General features: G+C 39.7%; 1 protein-coding gene across 1 annotated transcript; it reads right to left on the reverse strand.

Moving 5' to 3' along the window:
• Positions 1–1,704: 1,704 nt before the first annotated feature.
• Positions 1,705–21,028, reverse strand: LOC116964545 (BPI fold-containing family C protein-like). The gene is given in 15 exon segments (XM_033004444.2): positions 1,705–1,782; positions 2,336–2,412; positions 3,457–3,523; positions 4,584–4,626; positions 6,071–6,138; positions 6,774–6,944; positions 7,882–7,935; positions 8,915–9,088; positions 10,663–10,754; positions 12,285–12,345; positions 12,429–12,492; positions 13,218–13,373; positions 16,224–16,352; positions 18,470–18,581; positions 20,869–21,028. Coding segments are annotated over 15 exon segments (1,506 nt in total).
• Positions 21,029–21,270: the final 242 nt, after the last annotated feature.

The following is a 21,270-nucleotide window of genomic DNA, read 5'->3' on the forward strand; positions in this document are numbered from 1 at the left end:
AGGTTCCTTATGACTGGAAAAAGGCAGACATCACACTTGTCTTCAAGAAAGTCAAGGAGGATGGTCCAGAGTGGTCATTCTCACCTCAGTCTCTGGGAAGGTTATGGAGCAAAATGTCTTAGAAGCCATTTCTAAAGCCCATGAAGGATAAGAAGGTGACTGGGAGCAACCAGCGTGGGTTTTCCAAGGGCAGACCATTCCTGACCAACCTCACTGATTTCTGTGATGAGCTGACTGGTACTGTGGACAAGGGGAGGGCAGTGGGTGTTCTGTACCTTGGTTTCAGCAAGGCCTTTGGCACAGTCTCCCTTAGCCTCATCACCAAGTTGGTGACATATAGTCTGGAGAAGGTAGGCAGAAAATTGGCTGGACTGCCAGAATCAAAGAGCTGCGATCAGCAAAGTCCAGCTGTTGACCAGTAACTAGTGGAGGTCCCACAGGAATCAGTACTGTGACCAATACTGTTTAATGCCACCTGGATGATGGGACAGGGTGCACCCTCAGCAAATTTGTGAATGACACCAAACTGGAGAGAGCAGTCAACATACTGGAGGGCAGGGATTCTATTCAGAGAAATGTGAAAAAGCCAGAGAAGTGAGCTGACAGGAACCACATAAAGTTAACAAGAGCAAGTGTGAAGTCTTGCATCTGGAAGGGTAGGAACTCCCTGCAGCAGTGCAGGATGTTGGCAGTTTAGAAAGCAGCTTTGCAGAAAAGGATCTGGGAGTCGTAGTGGACAAGTTGAACATGTCTGTAGGTCCAGGTAAGTGATCCTCCCCTCTATTTCACTGTTATATTTGGAGTACTATGTCCAGTTTGGGTTGCCCAGTACAAGAAGGATATTGACATCCTGGATCAAGTCCAGCAAGTCCACCAAGGGGGCTGGAGAACATGACCTACAAGGAGAGTGTGAGAGATCAGGCCTGTTCAGCTTGGAGAATAGACGGCCTGAAATACCTTTTTGTTGTCTACAACTTTTTGATCAGAGAATACAGAGAAAAAGGAGCTGAACTCTTCTTGAAAGTGTGTGGTCATAGGATAAAATGCAACAGAACAAGTTGGAACATGGAAAATACTGATCAGATTTTAGGAAAAAAATTTTACTCTGGAGGTAGTTACATGGTGGAACAGGTTGCCTGGAGAGGTTGTGGAACCTCCATCCTTGGAGGGGTTCAAGACTTGACTGGATGTAGCCCTTGGCAACCTGATCTAACTAATCCTGGTTTGAGTCAGGGTCTGGACTAGATTATATGATTCTATAATTCTATGATAATTTATTGGATTTTATAAATCTGTTCCCACTCTTGGTATCCAGTTACAAAGTGACAAATTGTGAAATTCTTACGAAGAATGAAGTCTCACTCCATACACAAAGTTTTGCTAACACTAATAGGGATAAAGAGAATAATGCAAGAACTACTTCCTAAAATTAATAAAATGTGGTGTCTGTAACTCCAGTGAGAAGAACCAGTCATTCCTTCTCATCAGGCTGCAACATGTTTTCTAATACATCAATAACAATGTCAGCTACACTCACTGTACTAAAACCCAACAGATTCAGTCTGAAAAGTAATTAAGAAGTTTTAGTAAAACATTAAAAAGTGATGAAAAGCTATGCTTCTAATGTTATAGCATGTACTCCCTACAAGTCAACAGAAGGAAAACTGTATTTTTCTTTTATTATTCTTTAAAAGTAAAGGGACATTAGGAGTGACTGTGAAGGTCCTCATCTCCCCCTTCCTCATGTTTGTAGTAAACATCAGTGGAAATCACCAGATGACCCTGAGGAAAGAAAAACATGTAAAATTGCTTTAAATTCCAGACAGACATATTCGAGGTCAGTATCCTGGGACAAAATCCCATGATAAGACACTCAGTAGGGCAAGAGACTGGAGCGGCTTTATGACCCCTGAACTTTAGTTACCTTTAGGGTGGGAATGGGCTCTAATCTAAGTTAATACAACCCTCTCAAAGGCTGAGTAACACCACAGAGACACTCAGGTTGCCTGTGAGCTTTCCTAGAGAACAGTCATAGTAGTGAGGACTCGCGCACTCAGTACTCCTAAGCCCTGCTGGGGATAGCAGAGCTGTCCTTGTGGCATCCCCATGCTGGCATACCCCAAAGGGCTAGTGGGCCCTTTATAACCTAAAACTGCTGGTGTGGTGGTGGGGGAGGGCGAAGGACTCATTTTTGATCCAGAGTTTGGATTTTATATCAAGTGTATAGTTAAAGCTTTACTATTAGCAACATTTAGATCTACGCAACTTAGGAACACACAAGTGTGCAAGCCTGAACAAGAAGCAGTATTTTTTAAGAAGAAATTGGGCTTCTCACCTGATTAATTTTTATTACAGGTCCAGTCAGGGTAGTGTGGGCCAAGTTAGGAAGAGGAAATCCTTTTCCTAATTTATCTTTGGAAAGAAGAAATATAAATATATTTGAATAATAATAAAATCCACTTCAGAAGTGAATTCATCTTTCTCAAGGAACTCAACTTAATTTGCAATTTCCCTTTCATCAGCCATCCTTGCACCTCTCAAGGGAGCTATTATTCGTATGTGCTAAAAAGCAAAAAATCCTGTGAAGAAGTTCCATACAAACCTCTAACAATCTCAGCTGTCTTGACACTGGGATCTGATTGCCTTTGTTCCTCTCCATATATCTGCCCCACAAGATCTGGTTTCTGCTGTTTCCCACTCTGACATATTCTTCATCTTCCTTTCATTTTCTTCTCTACCTGATCTTCTGATCCTGTTGATCCCTCTTATTCTCATCTATGCCTACTTTCCTGGATCAAGCCCCAGTTCTATTCATATTTGCTTTTCCAAAGATCTGACTTTTGCATCCCTCCCTTTCATTCTCTTTCCTTTCTCCTCATCAGTAGCTCGCTTGCTTCCTCAGCAGTCTCCTCACCTTTGTTTACCTCATAGGCACCTTCTGAACTCTTCCACCTGCTTCTTTCCACCATCACCTCCTTCTTCATCATCCCCCACTCTCTGCATCCCACTGAGCTGATTTTCTACTTTGTCCTGCCTGTGGCAGCAGGTGAAGCACAAAAGCAGAGGGAGGTGATAAAGTTAAGAGATGCTGTGCAAAAGCCCCAAGATGCAAGCGTGCTTCTGCACTTCTCCAGTCTGGGCCATTCTCTGGTCATGGCTTGACTCTGTATCAGGACAAGACTCAAGTGTGTCTCAGCTCTGCTGCCACGCTGCATCCAGTGAAAAGGAAACCCAAGCCCAGTGTTTGGAAGGGATCCAAAACTTGGTCTGTCCCAGCCCCTGATTCAGGTGACTGAGGGACCAGGACTGAAGTCCAGCACAGAGTAGACCTGTCCAGGTGTAGCCAAATAGACAGAAAACCTCCCATAACACAGTCTTTAAAGCTGGACACTCCCTCTTATGGTTTCAGTCTTGCTTTCCCACCAACTGTGCTCAGGAACTGGCCACAATCCTTACCATTGATTACTGGGATCACCACACTCCGTAAAGCATAAGACATAAAATTCTCCACTGGTGACATCTGCTGCGAGGGGGAAAACACATTTGGTGATTATTGCCTCATGTCTATGGGACTGCAGCTTGACAGGAGAGACGGAGGGTTAGAACTGAAATGACATGCAAGAAGATCAAAACAGAGTTTGGCAGAGAAAATCTCAGGCAAAAAAGATCTTGTTTTGTTTTAAGTTGCAGCTGAACAATGTAAAATATACATGACAAAGCGGTGTCCATTTTTCTCACAATAAGTTAAGTCTTTTTTTTTTTTTTTTTTTTTTTTTTTTTAACCTGTGTGTTAAGTATCTGAGTTGAACCTTAACTTTAGGAGTGAAATCTGTTCAACCCCATTTCAGCTGCCAGGACTCAGTTCTCAGAAATGAACTGATCTCTGGGTGGCAAGAATTGCCCTGTCCTGGGGCTCTGCCTTATGCCACTGTGGTTAGTGTCCTCCTCCCTCCACTTAAAGATGTAGGCTGGGCTGAGCTGCTGAAGAGTCCCACTGACCATTTCTCAGTCTACAGTGAATGACCTAAGCAGTGGCATGGTGTTTCTTTTATTCCATATTTTTGACTCCCCTTTTTATGATATTTGGTTGAAGTGATTCAAGATAATTCCTGAAACTGAGCTTAAGCCTGATTTTGTATTCAACTGCTACGGCTACTCCATCCAGCTGTGAATTCAGTCTGGCTGCCAGAAATAGCTAGAAGAGTAGCCCCATGCCTGCTTTTGTGCTGCTAGATACAGAAGTGAGCAGAATCAACTATGACAGGTTGCTAGGTCATGCAGACCCAGGCAATCATTTCTCTTTGTTTCAATTAATGTTATACACTAATAACTCCATAACATTTGGAGCCTCTGATGAGAAAAAAAAAAACAAAACAAAACAACACTACAGTCCAAGAGGTATTTCCTCTTACTGGAAAGAAGAGAAAAGCAGAGAATATACCATTTCAAAGCAGAAAGAGCAGTGGCAGATGATATCTCCAAGCCAAACAGACCAAGAATTGTCCAGCAACAAGTTCAGATGAATTTCTTTTATCTCTGAAGGGTTCAGCTACCTTTCCTAGGCACTGAAACCATCAGCTTACCTCAGAGAAGCCAAGAGCGGAGTGCACCAGGGAGAACTGGAGTCTAAGGAAAATAAGTAAAAGAAGAGGATTCACTAGAAAGGATGAAGGTACAAGTTATGCACATTGCTTGAAGATTAATTTGTAGAATTTCATGCTGATTTCATGCTGATTCATGCATTTAACTTTGCCAAAGACTCTTTGATTCCCAACAGCTTTTAATCACAACTGCCGTGACTACAAATGAGTTCTAGAATCACTGGGATCTTTCTGATACTAATCTCCTCCTACAGTCACATGGGCTGTGACTGTAAGACTTGGGAAATAAAATTTTTCTGGAATTGCCATTTCATGCAATGGCAGAACTATACATTCCTCAAATCTTCATTACGATTTGAATAAACTCATATCCATTGCTAACCATTACGATTTCCTAACTTTTTCCACTGATGCCTGTAATACATCCTCAGATCACTGTAAATATAATCCTGGGGAAAAAAAAACCCCAAACAAACAAAAACAACATTTTGAAGAACAAAAGAACACATTATTGTGTCAAAAGCTCTCAGTGAGTGCCACCATTACTTCTTAAACTTATACCGACAGGCTCTGATCACACTAAGTCATCATTTCCTGTTAAAAACGTCCAGTCATCAAAACTAAGAAAAGGCTGCTCACATTTTTCTTTAATGAAAATGCATAGGTAAAAATATATAATATATTCTGGAATTCTGTCCCAACTTTGAGTATAGAGCTAACAAGAAGAAACACCGATGTGGGCTACTTGTCTGAAAGTCTGTGCTTCTACCCACCTGGTGCATTTAGGGAGAAAGGGGCTATACCAGCCCAGCGTGAAGTGTGAATAGAATTTGTTGTAAGACAGCTGAAAACACTGATAATTGTAGGTAACCACAAAACCAGCAAGATCTCAAAAAAAATCTAAAGAGCTCTGAGCTTTGCTTCAAACTACAGACACCTTTCTGCTCTCATTTCTTTGATGGCATGGTGTCTGCTGTTGCAGTATGTGCTGTGCAGTTTCACTTTTCCCCTCCCCTCATGTGAAGGCATACAGAAAGGTGGTTACAGTGGTCCGGGGCAGTGTCTGCACTCTGGCAGTTCTGTTTATGATGCTCAGACATGGCATGGCCGCAACGTTTAGAGGGTTTCGAATAAATTACTCAGCTTAATTCTCCAACATCAGCACAGACTGAAACAGATGCCTTTAAGATAACCAATAAATTGAACATTATCATCTGGAAAGATATTTAACCTACAGAAAGGGCTAGTATCATGTCGCACAAGACATGGTTGTTCCATAATATTATTATATTTCATCTGCAAGATCTAGACCAACCAATCAAAAGTATCTTAGAGCCCCTGTGAGAAAGAAGGTAACTGATTTTCTTTCTCTCATGGTGAAACAAGCGCTGTCAGGCTGACATAATGAAGTTCTGTTGTGTCCTAATGTTGGAATCATTAATGTTGCTTTCTAAATTTTCCTTGCTTACCTCTTCAGAAGTAATGAGATAATCAACTTCTGTTTGGTTATTGTCAAATTGGCTCTGGTACTGGCTGTCTGCAGGGAAAAAAACAAAACAGTCTTCTGTGACTGTTTACACAGATAGATACTGTCTTAGATACAGGCATAAATGCAATTGCTTTTGTGATTCGAAACACAATGTCTAAACTTTTTATTTGGTCAATACATGTAGATAGTGAAATCATTTGTGAATTTGCAGCTTTCTGCCAGCAACTGAGATTGCATGAGCGAAGTGATAATACTGCCCTGATTGCCTCCTTATCATTAGGATCATTTAAGTCCTTGCATGGCTGACATAATTGGTTTACTTTCAACCTAATGAAAAGATGTCTGGGGACACACTGAACTATTTTATAACAAACAAGTTAGGAAAACTGAGCGTCAGCTAATCACATTTTTATATATTACAATTTATTCTTGAATAGTCACTCAACCTCCCACATGGAAAAAAGGGCTTTCATGAGTAGCTCTCTGCACCTCCCTACTAAATTCTACAATATGTGGTGCATGTTTCCTCCCTATGAAATGCAACAAAACAGTATGCATATTTGTGGCAGACCAGTATAGACTATTTTATGCTTATCTCTATGATTTTCAAAGGATCTCTAAGATTACTGTGTGATTTGTTCAGCCCCAGCACTGAACGTTATCTTCTAGCTCGTGTTACTTACTAGATTCCCTGCAAAGATGTACTGAGTGGTTGAATCTGGCAGAACAGCAAAGACTTCTACCCAGCCAGTGATCTGTAGGATGCATCTGCCTGCATTTAAACTGACTGCAGGTGGTGATGTAGCCAGCAGCTTCAGCAGCACTGGGTATGCTGTTAGGTAGCTCAAAGCAATCTGTGGAATTTCAAAGAGGAAAAAACTGTTGAATGCAGAGTTAAGCTACAGTTTCTGTGGCTGCATCATAATCAGGTGCTATAGACCAATCTTAATTAACCTATATTAAAAATACTTCTTTTTAATTACACCAACTGAAATGACAAAATTAGCATTGCATATACTCTGAGTTTTAGAGACCATAAAATTATGAAGCTTTAGGCCCATGGAAATTGAACATACATAGAGAAATAATTTAAAGGTTATTCCTGAAAAATGTATTTCAGGAGGAGGGGATTAGCACTACATGTTGAAGAAATTAGGGAAATGAGTGATTTCAGTAAAAAAAAAATTAATGACCCTGAATTTGGAAAAGAGGCAGCCTTCCAAAAGAGCCAATCTTTTGAAAAGTAGAGAAACTCCTAGAGGACAAAACTTCAGTTTGCAATGCCACAGATTTCAAATTTCATAATTTTATAGTAAATGTTGCCATATTAGGGATTTTTAAAGCATCTCATAGTATCTTGATTTCTTGTATCACATTTATAAACTTAGCTACTCATGACTATAACTTCCCATTGTATATAATCTCCAGTAGTCATTAATCAGGTATCTTTGCAGAGAGAGGTCAGGCTACCAATAGCAGAGATACCATTATCCTGAACAGGAATAAAAGGAGACTGATCTTACAGATCACTTTGTATAACTGTTTCAGAGACTGCGAGCAAATCCATCACTTAGAAGGAGAGAGAACGACTAAAGAATGGTGTGATATAGTTAGGAAGAACATAGAGTTATGATGGGGTAGACATGTATGTTTGAACCTTGCACTAATCATAAACCAGCTCAGTTTTCTCGTCTCCAAACTTTTCCAAATGAGCTAGTACACAGGTGATATCCATAAGAAACATTAGCTACTGCTCTTTTTTAAAAGGTCTGTGCAAGTAAAAGTACCCACCTTAGGAACAAAATCTTCAAATAAGGTGGTATTTAGCTTATAAGTAGTAGCAAGCTGTAAACAAATAAAATAAATTAGATCATTATATCAGCTTGAAAATGAGGTTTTCCTTGGGAAAAAAAAAAATATATCCTGTTCACTTTAGTTTAAGGTAATCCATGTTTTGATTCAGTATTTCCTTGCCCCAGAATGATTCCTAAGGAACCCACAGTGCTCTGTGGGACAGAAGAGAGACAGATTTCTCATGGACATGTTTAAGAAGCACATACCAGTGAACAAGCGTTATTATTTGAAAGAATAGAGGTGGCATCCTGATTACTTCCTGCCTTTGGGACTTTGTAAGATCAAATATACTGAATCTGTCAGAGGCAGGACTCAGAAATCTCATTTGGTCTTTTGCTGCTGAACACTGTGATGGTGTTTGTCAGCACTATTTGTGTCACCAGCTTTTATAAAGACCCTCTTCACACCGTTTCAGTTAGTAAAACTTCTTGGAAACTCTTGACTACTAATGCCAGTGTGGAAACAGCATTTCTGAGAGAAGTTTTGTATGGTTTTCATACTCAGCTGAAAGCTTAGTTTCTTTGTATCTGCTTCTTGCCTCATTCTGCTGCTCTGTTAAATCTGAGGGTTTATTCTAGCTCTTGACATAGCCAATACATTTGTTGTGGGCCTCTATGCAGCAGACTGTGGCTTCAGTACACTTTTTCTTGTCTTGCCCTTTTCTTTCCTATGTGGAATCCACGTAGAGAAAAACTTTTTTTTTTTTTTTTTCCCCGCCAGTCCTTGCATACCAACTCTGTGATGTTCATATTTGTCATTCCTTGCCTAGAGCTGCCAAGAAGTTCGGACTTATGTCTGAGGGAGACGTTGACTATTTTAAATTATGACATACAGAATGAAAATCCCTCCTACAAGTGGTAGAAATGGGACCCAAATCTGTGTGGAATGGCAAATACAATGTGCTAGCCTCCTTTGCTGACTACCCAAACCCCTGATATTTGTAATTCTCTTACATGGAAATTATACTCACCTCTTCCGAGATGGTGATGTTAAAGGCCCCTGCTCTGTAGTAAGCCAATGAAGCAGATTTAAGAAAATAACTGGAGACTCCCAGGTATAGCATGGAATCACCCTGATTTGGGAGATCAAACGGAGCTGGCACAAAGGGAGGGTCTATGTGATTTCCTACTGGATAGACTGTACCCTGCAAAGAGTCATTATCAAGTATTTCTAGTTGTAAACATTTGTATCCATCAGAATGCATTAGCAGTGGTTGAACAGAAATAATTCTTCCTAATCTGAAGAAAAGCTTGATGTTAAAAACCCTGCAGTAAGCAAATAAATTTGTGATATGACCTAAAGATCAGCACATTCAGGCTCTTTTGGAAAATTACAGGAATCACAGAGAAAATCTGGTCTCCATCCTTTCAAAGTTTGAATTTGAGCATTCAAGTGAGTATTCTGAACTGCAGCTATGAGACACACACATACAAGTCATCTGGACCACAGTTTTTTTTTTCTCTTGTGGCAAAGACACATTTGTTAATTTAATTATAAGGGTGACATTTCAAGAACATCTTCAGGCACACCCCAAAAGCACTGGAAGTTGCTTAGGATGGGGACACAAGGAGCCTTTTATACCGTGTAACTCTTAGCCCTGGTCCAGCTGCCAGTCCTGCAGGACCTAGTTTGGGTGCTGCACAGGTGTGGGACCTTGGTTCAGTTACACTAAGAAAATAATTCTTAAAATGTGAGAAAGTACGTGAGCCATGTAAACCAAGAAAAGTAAGAACAGACAGTAAGTAGTGTGATTACTGACACTGTAATGGTTAGTAGCTGAAAGATTCAACAGGAAAAATACTGACAGGGAAAGATACAAAACCCTAAGAAAAAAGTTGAGAGTTGGAAGGTGGCAACTCATAGCCATCAAGAATCAGCCTGTTCCAAGGAGCACTGAAGACCAGTAACTTCCTTAACTGATTAGCATCTGACTTACAAAGACTCATCCAGTATCAGTATCCCATTGGGGTGTCAGCACGTTAAAGCTTAGCCTGTAAGTTCTAATTAGATATACTAGCTGGTAAATAATTTTTTAGTACTTTGAAGCTACGTATATCCTGCTTGCAGAGTGTTTTTTGTAGGTGGTAAGAGCTTCTTAAACAAAATAACCAAGAGGGAGACATTCAGCCACAGCTCTAGGACATCTTTCTTAACTGAAGTCAGTTCTGAGAGCCATGGGGATGCTCTGAATTACAAGGACTGTTGAGGCTGCTGGAAAAGCTGGGAATTGCTGAGATATCTCTTGCCAACAAAGGTGAAAGATAAAAATGGAACTGCTGTGTGCTGCTCAAGGACTATCTGAGAGAAGTCTTTTTTTTGGGGTGTGACCTGTACATATACAAGATGCTGAGTCATCTCAAAACAAATGCTTTGGATTGCAATCACAAATCACTGGTAACAGGTGAAGACCAAGCAGCAGTGGAAAAGCTGTGTATCTAAATAACATTTTTATGCTGTTTATAAAGCACCTCTGAAGGTTTTAAACTCTGAAATAATTTAATTCTAAATAATAGCTTTGGATAATTAACAAATGCAGTTAATTGATTAAATAAACAATTGTATCTGTTTTCCAAAATAGCTCTTGACCAAAATGTCCAAATGTCTTGCTGCTTTTCTGATTAAATATTGGAGAGGTTGAGTAAGACTGTAGAGAAAGAAAATGAATCAACACAAATTAGGAAAGTCTTAGAAAGCACAGTGATATTAAAGACAAATTACCTTCAAATCCAAGTTAATGTGTGATTTGAAGACTACTGGAGAACTAACTAGGGAATAGTCTATTTGTGCAAAGGCGTCAATCTGGTTTAATACTAGAAGAATGATGGACAAAAACAAAACAGCTGTTATTACAAAAACACATGACAAACCATTATTGTTTAGTTAAAGGCAAAGGCATTACAGAAATTACGAATCAGAAGAAGGGTGAGAGAAGGAAGAAGAAAATAAAAAAACTTGTTATAAGGGAAAAAGTGGGAGTATTCTCTCTGGAAAAGTCACCCATTCCTCCTGGTTTAGGCCTTGTTCTCCTGCTGTTTACAACTGAATACACTCCTCAGAAATCTCTCCCATGCAGTGAAGAGGACTATATGGGGCAGAGTCCCCTTTTTTGTTATGTTTTTGCACAAGAGAACTAAAGTCTCCTATATGCTTGGTGAAATACTACTAAATACTTTGGAAGATGACATTAGCACATTTTTATACATATCAGTGTTAAAGGCAAGGGATGTTTATTTACAACAATAGAGGGCACTTTATCAGACAAAATGATGGAAGACTTTTTCTGAAATGCACTCACAATGCAATGTCAGTCTGATTGTTATTTTTGTTTGGACTGTAAGGTCTGTTCATACTGTATGAAAATCAGATGGGTTTACAGAGGAATGGTGAACTCACACAGAGATTATGAATTCGTCAATATAACAGCACAGTTTGGAGTGGCCTTGAGCCTGAAGTGTTTAGGTATGTGCTGCATGAGAAAATATTCTGGATGACCATGATTTTCAGTAATATTTGACACATTTTCAGTAATATTTGGCACATGTCAGGTATAGGCCATTTTATGAAAAATAAGTGTCTACTTACTCTGCTTCTGAATAAGCAGATAATAGGAATATTCACAGTGCAAAGTGAAGAGTGGGAGCAAACTCTCTGGTCTGAATTACATGATTTAGGTGAATTAAATTAACTTGAATCGGCAAAAATTACAAATACCCTTAGTCTTGGGAAAAAAACACAACAACAAAAAGAAGACAAAAAAAAGAAAAGCAAAGCTGGGGGATTCATTATAGAAGTGAAAATCTTATATATATATGCTTTTTGGACACATATATATTGTCTTCATGTCTCTGCAAGAGTGACATATTGTTACTGGTGTGAAGAGAAACATGTTTAGTGTGGCACTGTCTTCCTGCAGCATCTTGTTATCTCACTGAACTCAAGTTCAAAACAAGATGTGCTAAGTATATGAGATCTTACAGGGATGTTTTCTAGCTCTTTAGTGGATTACTGCTAACTCAGGCTTTTTTATGTCCACAGTACCAAGAACATGAAAATATTAATCTCAAAAATCTAAGGAAATAACACAGGTCAGCTACAACAGACTGAGAGATTCCAGGTGACCTATGGACACAGAAGAAATCTGAATATTGTGTATAAAATGCATACATGAGATTCCAGAGTGGACTCTGGAATAGGTTAAGGTACAGAACAATGGCTGTATTTTTCTTCCTTCACTGTGTTTTTGTACTGTGAACACACGAATGGTTTGGCATCTAATAAAAAAGGCTACAATTTCAGGACTACGAAAATTACTTAACAAAAAGCTGTTATGAGCAACTCACCATTATGCTTTCTTAGCTGTGCATCCATCATTTGGATTTTGTACTTGATATTTGGGCATAGCTATATGAAAAGGCAAGTCAGTAATGTAAAGGCTGTATTTCAATTCCTCCCTTCACTAGCTGAAACCATCTTTACAAACTTACATTTTTATCCAATTTGGTGTGAATGGGCTTCTCAAGGTAACCAGATAGAAAGCTGTAGATCCAGCTGGAGGAAAGGAAATGAACACAATATGCTTTTTACCATGGACTGAAATCTTTGAAATATAGAATCTGTCAGACTGGGATGTCAATGTCATTTATCTTACTGAGACGTTATTACAGTGATATTATTAGACTGTGCAGTTGACTGTTTTTATTAGTTTGTGAGTCTTAAACAAATGATAGGGGTTCTCAGTCTCATAAGAGCTATTTAGAAGGCAATCTGCAAAGTAGTGAATGCTCATGTTAATGTGTTGTCAAACAATACTCAATTAGCCACATTTTGCCTTTGAGTAAGACAAAAAAAAAGAATAGAAAATCAAAATGAGAACTACAAGCATTGTTTCATATTCTCTTTAAAGTTTTATTCTGAAATTGCAGGTCAGCTTGTCAAAAGGCATAATCAGTCTAGACTACCTTCATACCTGCAAAACTCTATTTGCAATTTTGTATTCTTTAATATGCCCAAATGGCATTTTTTTCATATGCAGTATGTTTATAGTCAGCTCATTTGTTGGCATGTGCACAAAGAAGTGTAGATTAACTGCACTTCACACAGGCAGCAAAGGAGCCATGTTTTGAAAACAGACCTTTAAGAATCTATTTTCATACCCTTCAATAGTTAGTTGTATCCTGTAATTGGATCCCTTAAAGTCAAAATTTGAAAAGAGGCCCTTATGCTACAAACCCTGATACTTCCCACAGAGTAATCAGAAAATCTGCTGTACATACCTAGATCCTCCATTTAACTTGACTTTTACACTATTAATACTCAGCTGGCAATTGTGTAGCAACATAGACAAGCGGCCTTTGCTATCTCTTGATACTTTGAAGATAATTGCAATAAACAGTCCTGAGATGGACACAGTAATTTCTCCTTGGTCTTTGCTGCTTGGAGAAAAAAAAAAAAATAACTCAGTCAAGGAAACATCTGCTCTAAAGAAACTATTTAAGGAACTACGCATAAATCAAGTTTGAAGGGTCTTTTTGCTTCTAGAGTGAAGAATGGTTTTTCTAGGGATTAAAGTAGATTAGGGACATGTATGGCATTCAAAACTAGATTATATGCATGAGTTTCCAGGATATGAATTTACCAGTGTTGTGCAGGATTTGACAAGTTTGTAAAAATGCGTTTGCAATTTCACAGCAACACAAAACAGTCCAGTCCTTCATGACATATCACCTTGAAGTGACTGAAGCAGCAGAAGCCAGTTAGCTAATAAATATATAACCCAGTGGTTTTCAACTTTGTAAGTGTTCCACTTTTCTCTTTCCTGTAACTGTTTTCAATAACTCTTTAAGATTTATACATTCCTCCATTCTTTGCCTGCACAAACTCATTCATTCCGTCTCCTTTCTGTAAAAATCCCTTCTAATATCCTTATACCTGAATTCCAGAAAATTTAGGTATTAGGACTATGGTTAGGAGTTGTAAAAGCTTGTAGACCAACCAAGCAGGACACAGAGAACTGAATGGATGTTAGAATAGCCTTATAAAAACCTTATTTACCATAACAGCATCACTTTTCACCCCTTCATCCTGATTACTCAGGTTTTCTTTTTCCAGGGATTACTACAGTGGCTGCACCATACCATGGAGAAAGACCCCAGCCAAATATGAAGCTCAAACCATGAGTCTCTCAGCTTTCCTCTCTATTTTTCAGGCTATGCAAAAAACCTGGGGAAAGAGGTTGTAATCCCAAAAAATTAATCTTAACCCAGCCCCAAACCAGCGAGTAGTGTTGCCAGTCACATAGTCCCTTCTACCACCACTACCATTTTCAACCCTGCCCGTGCATGTGCATTAAGTGGCTCTTGGAGGAAGCACCACCCTTCAGACCCTAATTTTCCAGTCCCTAACCAAACCCCCCATCCCATAAGCCATTAGGAAAAACATTTTCCCAAGGAGGGTTGTGCAGCATAGGGACAGTTTACTTGGAGAGGTTGTGGCATCACCATCCTCAGCTAAATACCACCACTAGACAGTTGACATGATCTAGTCTGGTGACTGCTCTGTTTTGAGCAGGAGGCTGGACAAAATGACTTCCAGAGATCATTAGGTTTACTCATCCTTCAGTGACAAGGACCTCTGCAAAAGAATCTCAGCCCTCCTCCTCCCTTTTTGGGCTGCTTGGGAGATGGGGAAAAGCCCAGCTACGTAGGTCCTCTGTTCCTATATCCTTCTATCTGCTCTTCGGGAGGAATCATGATTCACTGAGGCATGGTTTCAGCTATCAGCCTCCAGGAGCAAAGGGCCTGACAGGAGATTTTGTGACTGGCAGAGTGTTCTGGGACACAGTAGGGAGGAGGGCTACAGTGAGAGCTGGGAATGCAGGCATAACACTATCACAACTAAAAAGCTGTGGTAAGACCCCTTTTACTGACAGCCTGGGAGGAGTGGGTTGTCCATGGAAAGCTCGTTTTCAGCTGGCCCCTCTTAGTCTGCTGTGCTGAAAGCAACATGTAGGACTAGGGAATGGAGGGGATGAAGAGTAAGGCATATTCTAGATCTGTCGAAACCTACAGCTGTTCACAAAACATCACACTGAGCAGAGCAGCACAGATTGTTCCTTCTGCCCCTCACAAAAGCAAGAACAATCCTTCACTCCCTAAACTCCATCAAAGCTGGCCTTGATCACTTCCATTATGATCTACTCTGCCAAATCCTGCATACCAGTTCCCTGCCCCCCTTGCTGTCTGTGAAGTCTTTGCTGTTTTACACATCTGGGGTCTTCCCAGATTATACCCAGGTCCTTATCCTTCAGCAAGAGGGAGAGGTGGATTTGTGTTTGGGAACAGCTGATTTGCCCTGCTGAGCACAGTATCCCTTCCCTCACAATACTGGTATGACAGAAGGAGCAACGGACAGGTTACAGCAGTTTCCAGGCAGCAGTAATGTGACTGAATGCAGAGCTGCGTGTCTGTGCTACGTTGAAATCTGGACATGCTGTGAAACTTGTAGGCTGGTGATCCATCTTGCTGTACTATCTGGCTTGCAAATAGAGCAATGCCTACTGCTGCTACCACCTACTCCATTAACACAAATTGTAGAGATTAGCACCTTGCAAACTTTTCTGGTATTCCAGATGTTTTAGCCCTCTCCCTAACCCCAAGAAAATTTAGAATATTGCATTAAGATTCTACAGCAAAAATGCTGTGATAAAAAAGTGGAAAAATCACTATGCAGTTATGTCATTAAAGACAATCTCATACTGTACAGGATCAGGAAGCTAAGTCAGTTTTCCATAGCAACCCTACTTCCTGAGTTTCCAAAGTTCTGAATGTTTGGCATTGTGACAGTGCCCTTTCTTTAATAGGAATACTCTGGAAGACAACAGACACTGTACCAGCAAATAGATATTTAGCTACAGAATCAACCTTCCAGTTATACTGTACAAAGAAAGTAACAAATGTGTCCACTGCAAACTCTGTGACCCTGAATATTCATGTAATATCATGTAATATACAATCTGGACAAATTGAGCATGCTAACAGATGTCTGGTGTGATCTTTCCCAAAGAGACAACCTGTGGGGTAGAATAATTAAAAAAAAATAAAAAGCATTAGTTGGCAGGGGCTGTTTCCTTCTTAAGAAGTTTATTCAAATAGATTGTTGGTAAATGATAAAGCATATCTGACTTGAAAAATAAGAATTACCAACTAGATTTCTAAATTTTGTTTGCAGTCCTTTTCCCAGAACCGTCCCCTCCCACCTGCATTTCTCTGTACAATACTTACAGCAGCCATGCATCCATTCTCCAGTCTGCACTGATCGTAGCAGAAGCATGTGCCACTGACAGACTAATGCCAGTGCCAGGAATAAAGGAAGCAGAAGTTTCTGGGAAATCTACAGCGTTAATTCTGAGCCTACAGAATACAGAAAGGGGGATAATAGACTGCATATCAAAAGAGTAAAAAGAACTTCTGATTACTGAAAACACTTCTACTATAAAAGGCAAAGACTATGCTTTGGTAAAAGAATTTCTTAGAAATGACTGACCCTTGTATATTTTAGGAAAGAAAGATACCTGTATCATTACACTTAGTAGCATCCTTGGAGAAAGAATCCTTGCTATCTGCCCAGGGAATAAAGGATGCTTGGTCAAAACAAAAACCTCCCCTTGGGAGAAACCCAAACTCCTTAGAGTGAAATGTGCTTGCTGGGGAAAAATAAGTCTGTGTGTTAAACCCAGATGCTACATTTATAAATAAATCCAGATTGTCTGAATGCTAGCATTTGCTGAAGAACATCAAAGTTTCTCTTTCCCTATTCTGCATCCTTTCCCTTGCCTCAGCAAAGGGCTCTGGAGAGGATCAATTTTTCTAAACAAAATCTTACTTGAAAATCTCCCTGCCAAAACAAATATTTCTGATACTCCAGGATATTGTCTTGTAAACGGGTGTGTTGAACTGAGCTGAACATTGTAAAGATATAAGCTGTAATCTTATCATGTAGTATACATTCCTGATTGTTTCCCGATATCTGGCAGAGATCTCTGAAACAACTGCTTTTAATCTACTTTCCCTGGGGCAGAAGGCACCAGCTACTTTTAGTTAAAATGACCATAATTTTCCAGGATCATCTTGGGCAGCAGTAAGGCTGCCTTTAGTAACTTTGTTTGCAGTGAGCTAAATCCTGATTATCCACGGGGAAGATGGTTGATTTCAAAAACTATAGTTGGGAGAATGAATTGGGGTTTTGAAGATCATATAACAATTTAAGTTGGAATGGGACCTGTGGAGATTTTCTGGCTCAACTCCCTACTCAACGATGGGCCAACTCAGGGGCCGTGCCCACTTGAGTCTTGAACACCTCCAACGATGGACATTCCCCAACCTCTCCAGGCTCTTGTTCTGGTGCTCCCTAGCATTTTTTCCTAACTTCTAAATGGAACTTTTCTTGATGTAACTTAATATCTGTTGCCCATGATCCTTTCACTGTGTACCTCCAGGAAGAATCTGACTCCATATTCTTCATAATCACCACATGGCAGACAGCTGAAGACATGCAATAAGACACACACACCTCCACCCCCATAGTCACTTCTTCTCCAGCCTGTCCAAACACAGCTCTCTCAGATGTGCAGGGATTAAGGTTGCAAGGATGGTATAATACAATGAAGCCTGCCAGAAAGCAGGCTATTAGGAAAATATTATGTATAGATAAGGATGCAGGCCCTATCCAGCAGAAAGTACATGAAGTCTCCCAAACTGGTATTTTTTGCTCTGGGTAATTTGTAAAGAGAAGGAAGTAAAATGCTACTGAGCAGCAGAGCTTGGCTTAATAGTAATATTTAAAGTCCAGAAGTTTCTGTTTTTCTGTTTATAGCCTACTGGAAGATGAGATTTAAGGTTGTAGAAAAACCTGCTTTTGTACTAGTCTCCTTATTTGGAGAAATTGTAGAAAACTCTATAAAATTGTTTTTCTACTGGCTGCTCCTGGTACAATGATTTTCCTCAGCAGGAAATAGGTGTTGAGCCCTATCCAATAAAAATGTTTATTGGATAATAATCCAAAAAGATTCTGTAAAAGTCATCTTCCTGCCACATCAGTCCAGATATACCATCCCCCTGCACACATTTTCATCTTACCCCTTTGCTGGCTTTTTCTCATCAAACACAAGCACATTGTTTTCACATAGTACATTTCTTCACAGTACCTTAGTAACACCAATTCTGCCCTCTTTTCCACCCATTTCCCCTGCTGTATCATAGTCATGATTACACCTGCCTTGCCCCAAACTCTAATACAAGGCAACTAAAAAAACAGCCAAGATGCTCCTTCAGAAGCTTTCTAAATCTCCTCTCTGAATGTGGTAGAAAGAAGCATTTATAAAACAAATCAGGGTTTGGGCAGTGGGAGCAGAGTTAGGTGAATCATTAAAATTTTACACTGAACAAAAGAAGTGGCTGCATAATTATTACTATGTGCTAAAAATAAGCCGTTTCATCCTAAAACTTTGAAATGTGTTTCCTTTACTTACCTTGAAATGACATAGTTGACCTTAACAACCGAGAAACTCTCCTGACCACTCCAGCTTGGGAAGGTCTCTTTCGATACTGCTTGTTTCAGGAGCTCCATCCCAATCCTCCTGCCTACAAGGGGACAGAGGAAAGCATATGCCCTGCAGATTGGATTCCGGCACTCAAAGGTCCAGATACAATGCCAAATAATTTAATCATCATTTTTAACATGGTTCTTGAAACACCTTGATTCTATGATCCTTACCTAGATCTCCTTCCAACTACCTATATACCCATTTATAACTTCTACTAGTCTCACAGAAACCATTTAACCCAAGATCAAGATCATCTGTTAGGATCATGTTGTCCCTGAGTTGTATTTTATATTCTAGAACTCCTGCCAGGTTTCTGGAATTGTTATACTTCCTTCACTTCACTCACAATGTGGATAACCTTGGGAAACACTTGGTACCACCTTTACCTCAGATTGTCTCATACCTGTTGAATGAAAAAGCCAATTAAAAAGTAGCAAGATGATTTCTGTATGTAGTATTTACTTACAGGACATTGTTTGAGGTTTAAAGACAATCCTTTTAAACATTTTCTTCCCGTTTCTTTCAGAGCACATACATTTTGCCACAGGACCTTATCCATTACAGCATGCTGCAGATCTCGGACTTATGTCCTTACTTTCTCTCCTTGCTTCAAGAATCCTTACTTTCTTGAATTCTTCAATGCTACTTGTGCATTGATAATACACTCAGACCCTATCATCAACAAACAGAACATCTTTAAATCCAAAATTCCTTGTGTCTTCCTTCTTTCTGCTCACCTTTGATGACGATACTGCTAAAATTTTAATAGTGAATGATGTCCTGCTTTCAGATATTTTTAGGACGAGTTTCTTTGGCTTTTGGCCTCACAGTTGCTGAATACAAAGGATCTATTTTTTTCTCCCCTGGACTTGAGTGTATTAAAGAAGCAAATAAGTAAAATTAATAACTCAGCACAGGAACACCTTTTTATAAAATGCATCTTTTATGAAGGAGAGACAAGTTATGATTCCCTGGGAATTCCTGCCTCCAAAGCAAAACATGGTCTCTGACTGAAATAACTTCAAGCTCCCCTGTAACTGTCATTGAAGGCAGCCAGTGATCCCAGGCGGAATTTCTCTCAAGGTTCTTGCAGCAGACAAGGAACATGCAGGCAGGATCTATTGCCTCAGCCTTCAAATTTCATATTAAAGGAAAAGACACGCCAGGCACCATGCTCTTCAAATATGAGAAAAGCCTTTGGGACGTGCACTGTTAATATCTGTTCTTACTACTAATGCAGGGGTGTACAAACTTAAGTCTGTTCATTCGGCACCTAAAGGCCATGCTGAATGTCACAAAAACTGCTGGGCTCATGCTAAGAAACACCAGGCTGAATTCTTATTTCTAAAGGCATGAGAGAACCCTAGGGAGCAATTTCTCCCATGTCATAAAAAGATACGGAGATCAGCTCTCCTTTGGGTGACTGATGTTTGCCCTGCACTTCACAACTCCTCAACGACTTTAAAACAATGCTTATACAGAGAAATAAGTGGACCTGATCCTTGCTTTCATCTCTAAGGCAAAACCCCCAAGCTTCTACTTTTCATCTCACAAATCCATTGTTTACCTGTCAGCACGTTCAGTACATAAATGACGATTAATCCTTAGTATGACCCAGCCTTTGTTGAATTTGTGCCTAGTCAACCTTTATTATTAATATGAATTCTGTAAACAATTGAAATTTTACTGCGTGCCCTCCACACCCATGGAGTAAATCTTAGGTAAGAGACAATGAAAGTTAGCATGAATAGAAAGGGCGAGGAAAATATATTGTGGAAATTGCTGATACTCTGTTAAGGGGCAGAATTATGACAGATAGTTACTAGATTTTTTTGAAAGAATGGCACATGCAGATGCTACCCCACGCCAAATGGATGGATGAGAGTAAAGGCGTGCAGCTATGGGGCTGTTCCAAAATGGTAAGGTTTTTTTCCAATTATATCTTATTATCTTAAATTGAATATTGCACTTTATGTCAGGTTTTTGACACTTTTAAAAAAGGAACAATTAGATGACCATCTCATTCTGGTTCTAAGAAAGTAGATGATATGAGGACTGTAGTAGAAATAATGTTGGAGCGTTGGAGAATGCAATCACCAATGCAAGGATAATTTCACACCTGGGGTGCACAACAAGGAAGGAAATAAATGAGAGAAGAGAGAAAGGGTGTTCCTGGTGTGAGGTGACAGAAGGAATAATATACATAAATATATGTTTATTTCAATTTTTAAGGAGATTGCTTCTACGTTGCACCTTTATTAAGGAACTATATTCTGTGCATAGAGTATCTATCATAAATTAACTTCTGGCAATGTTAGACATACCGTAGTCCAGCCCCTTCTGAGTAATCCTCACTTTAAGACCAGGGTTAGCCTCAAGCCGCAAGGACAGCCAACACAACACGAAAGAATACCATGTCTTTAGCATCTTCTCACCTTTGTCACAGGGACCTGTTAACAACATTTATGATGCAAATATGATCATAAATGATGCATACCATGAGTTGCAAAAAATATGTTTCCATTACCTCCCTGATTGAAACTGGGACAAGAGTGGATACTCAAGAGAGTTTTAGCCAATGGCTTTACTCCTCAAAGCAGTCACTGTGGGAGCAGACATCGATTTCTGATTGCTTGGATAGCACTTTGGCAGGCATTAGCTGTTGGTGAGACTGAGTGGTTCTGCTCCACTACTCTATGCTTTCCCCACACTCATGTCTTGGATGG

Source organism: Tyto alba, unplaced genomic scaffold (genome assembly GCF_018691265.1).
Source record: "Tyto alba isolate M040663 unplaced genomic scaffold, T.alba_DEE_v4.0 Super-Scaffold_2, whole genome shotgun sequence".
NCBI lineage: Eukaryota > Metazoa > Chordata > Aves > Strigiformes > Tytonidae > Tyto > Tyto alba.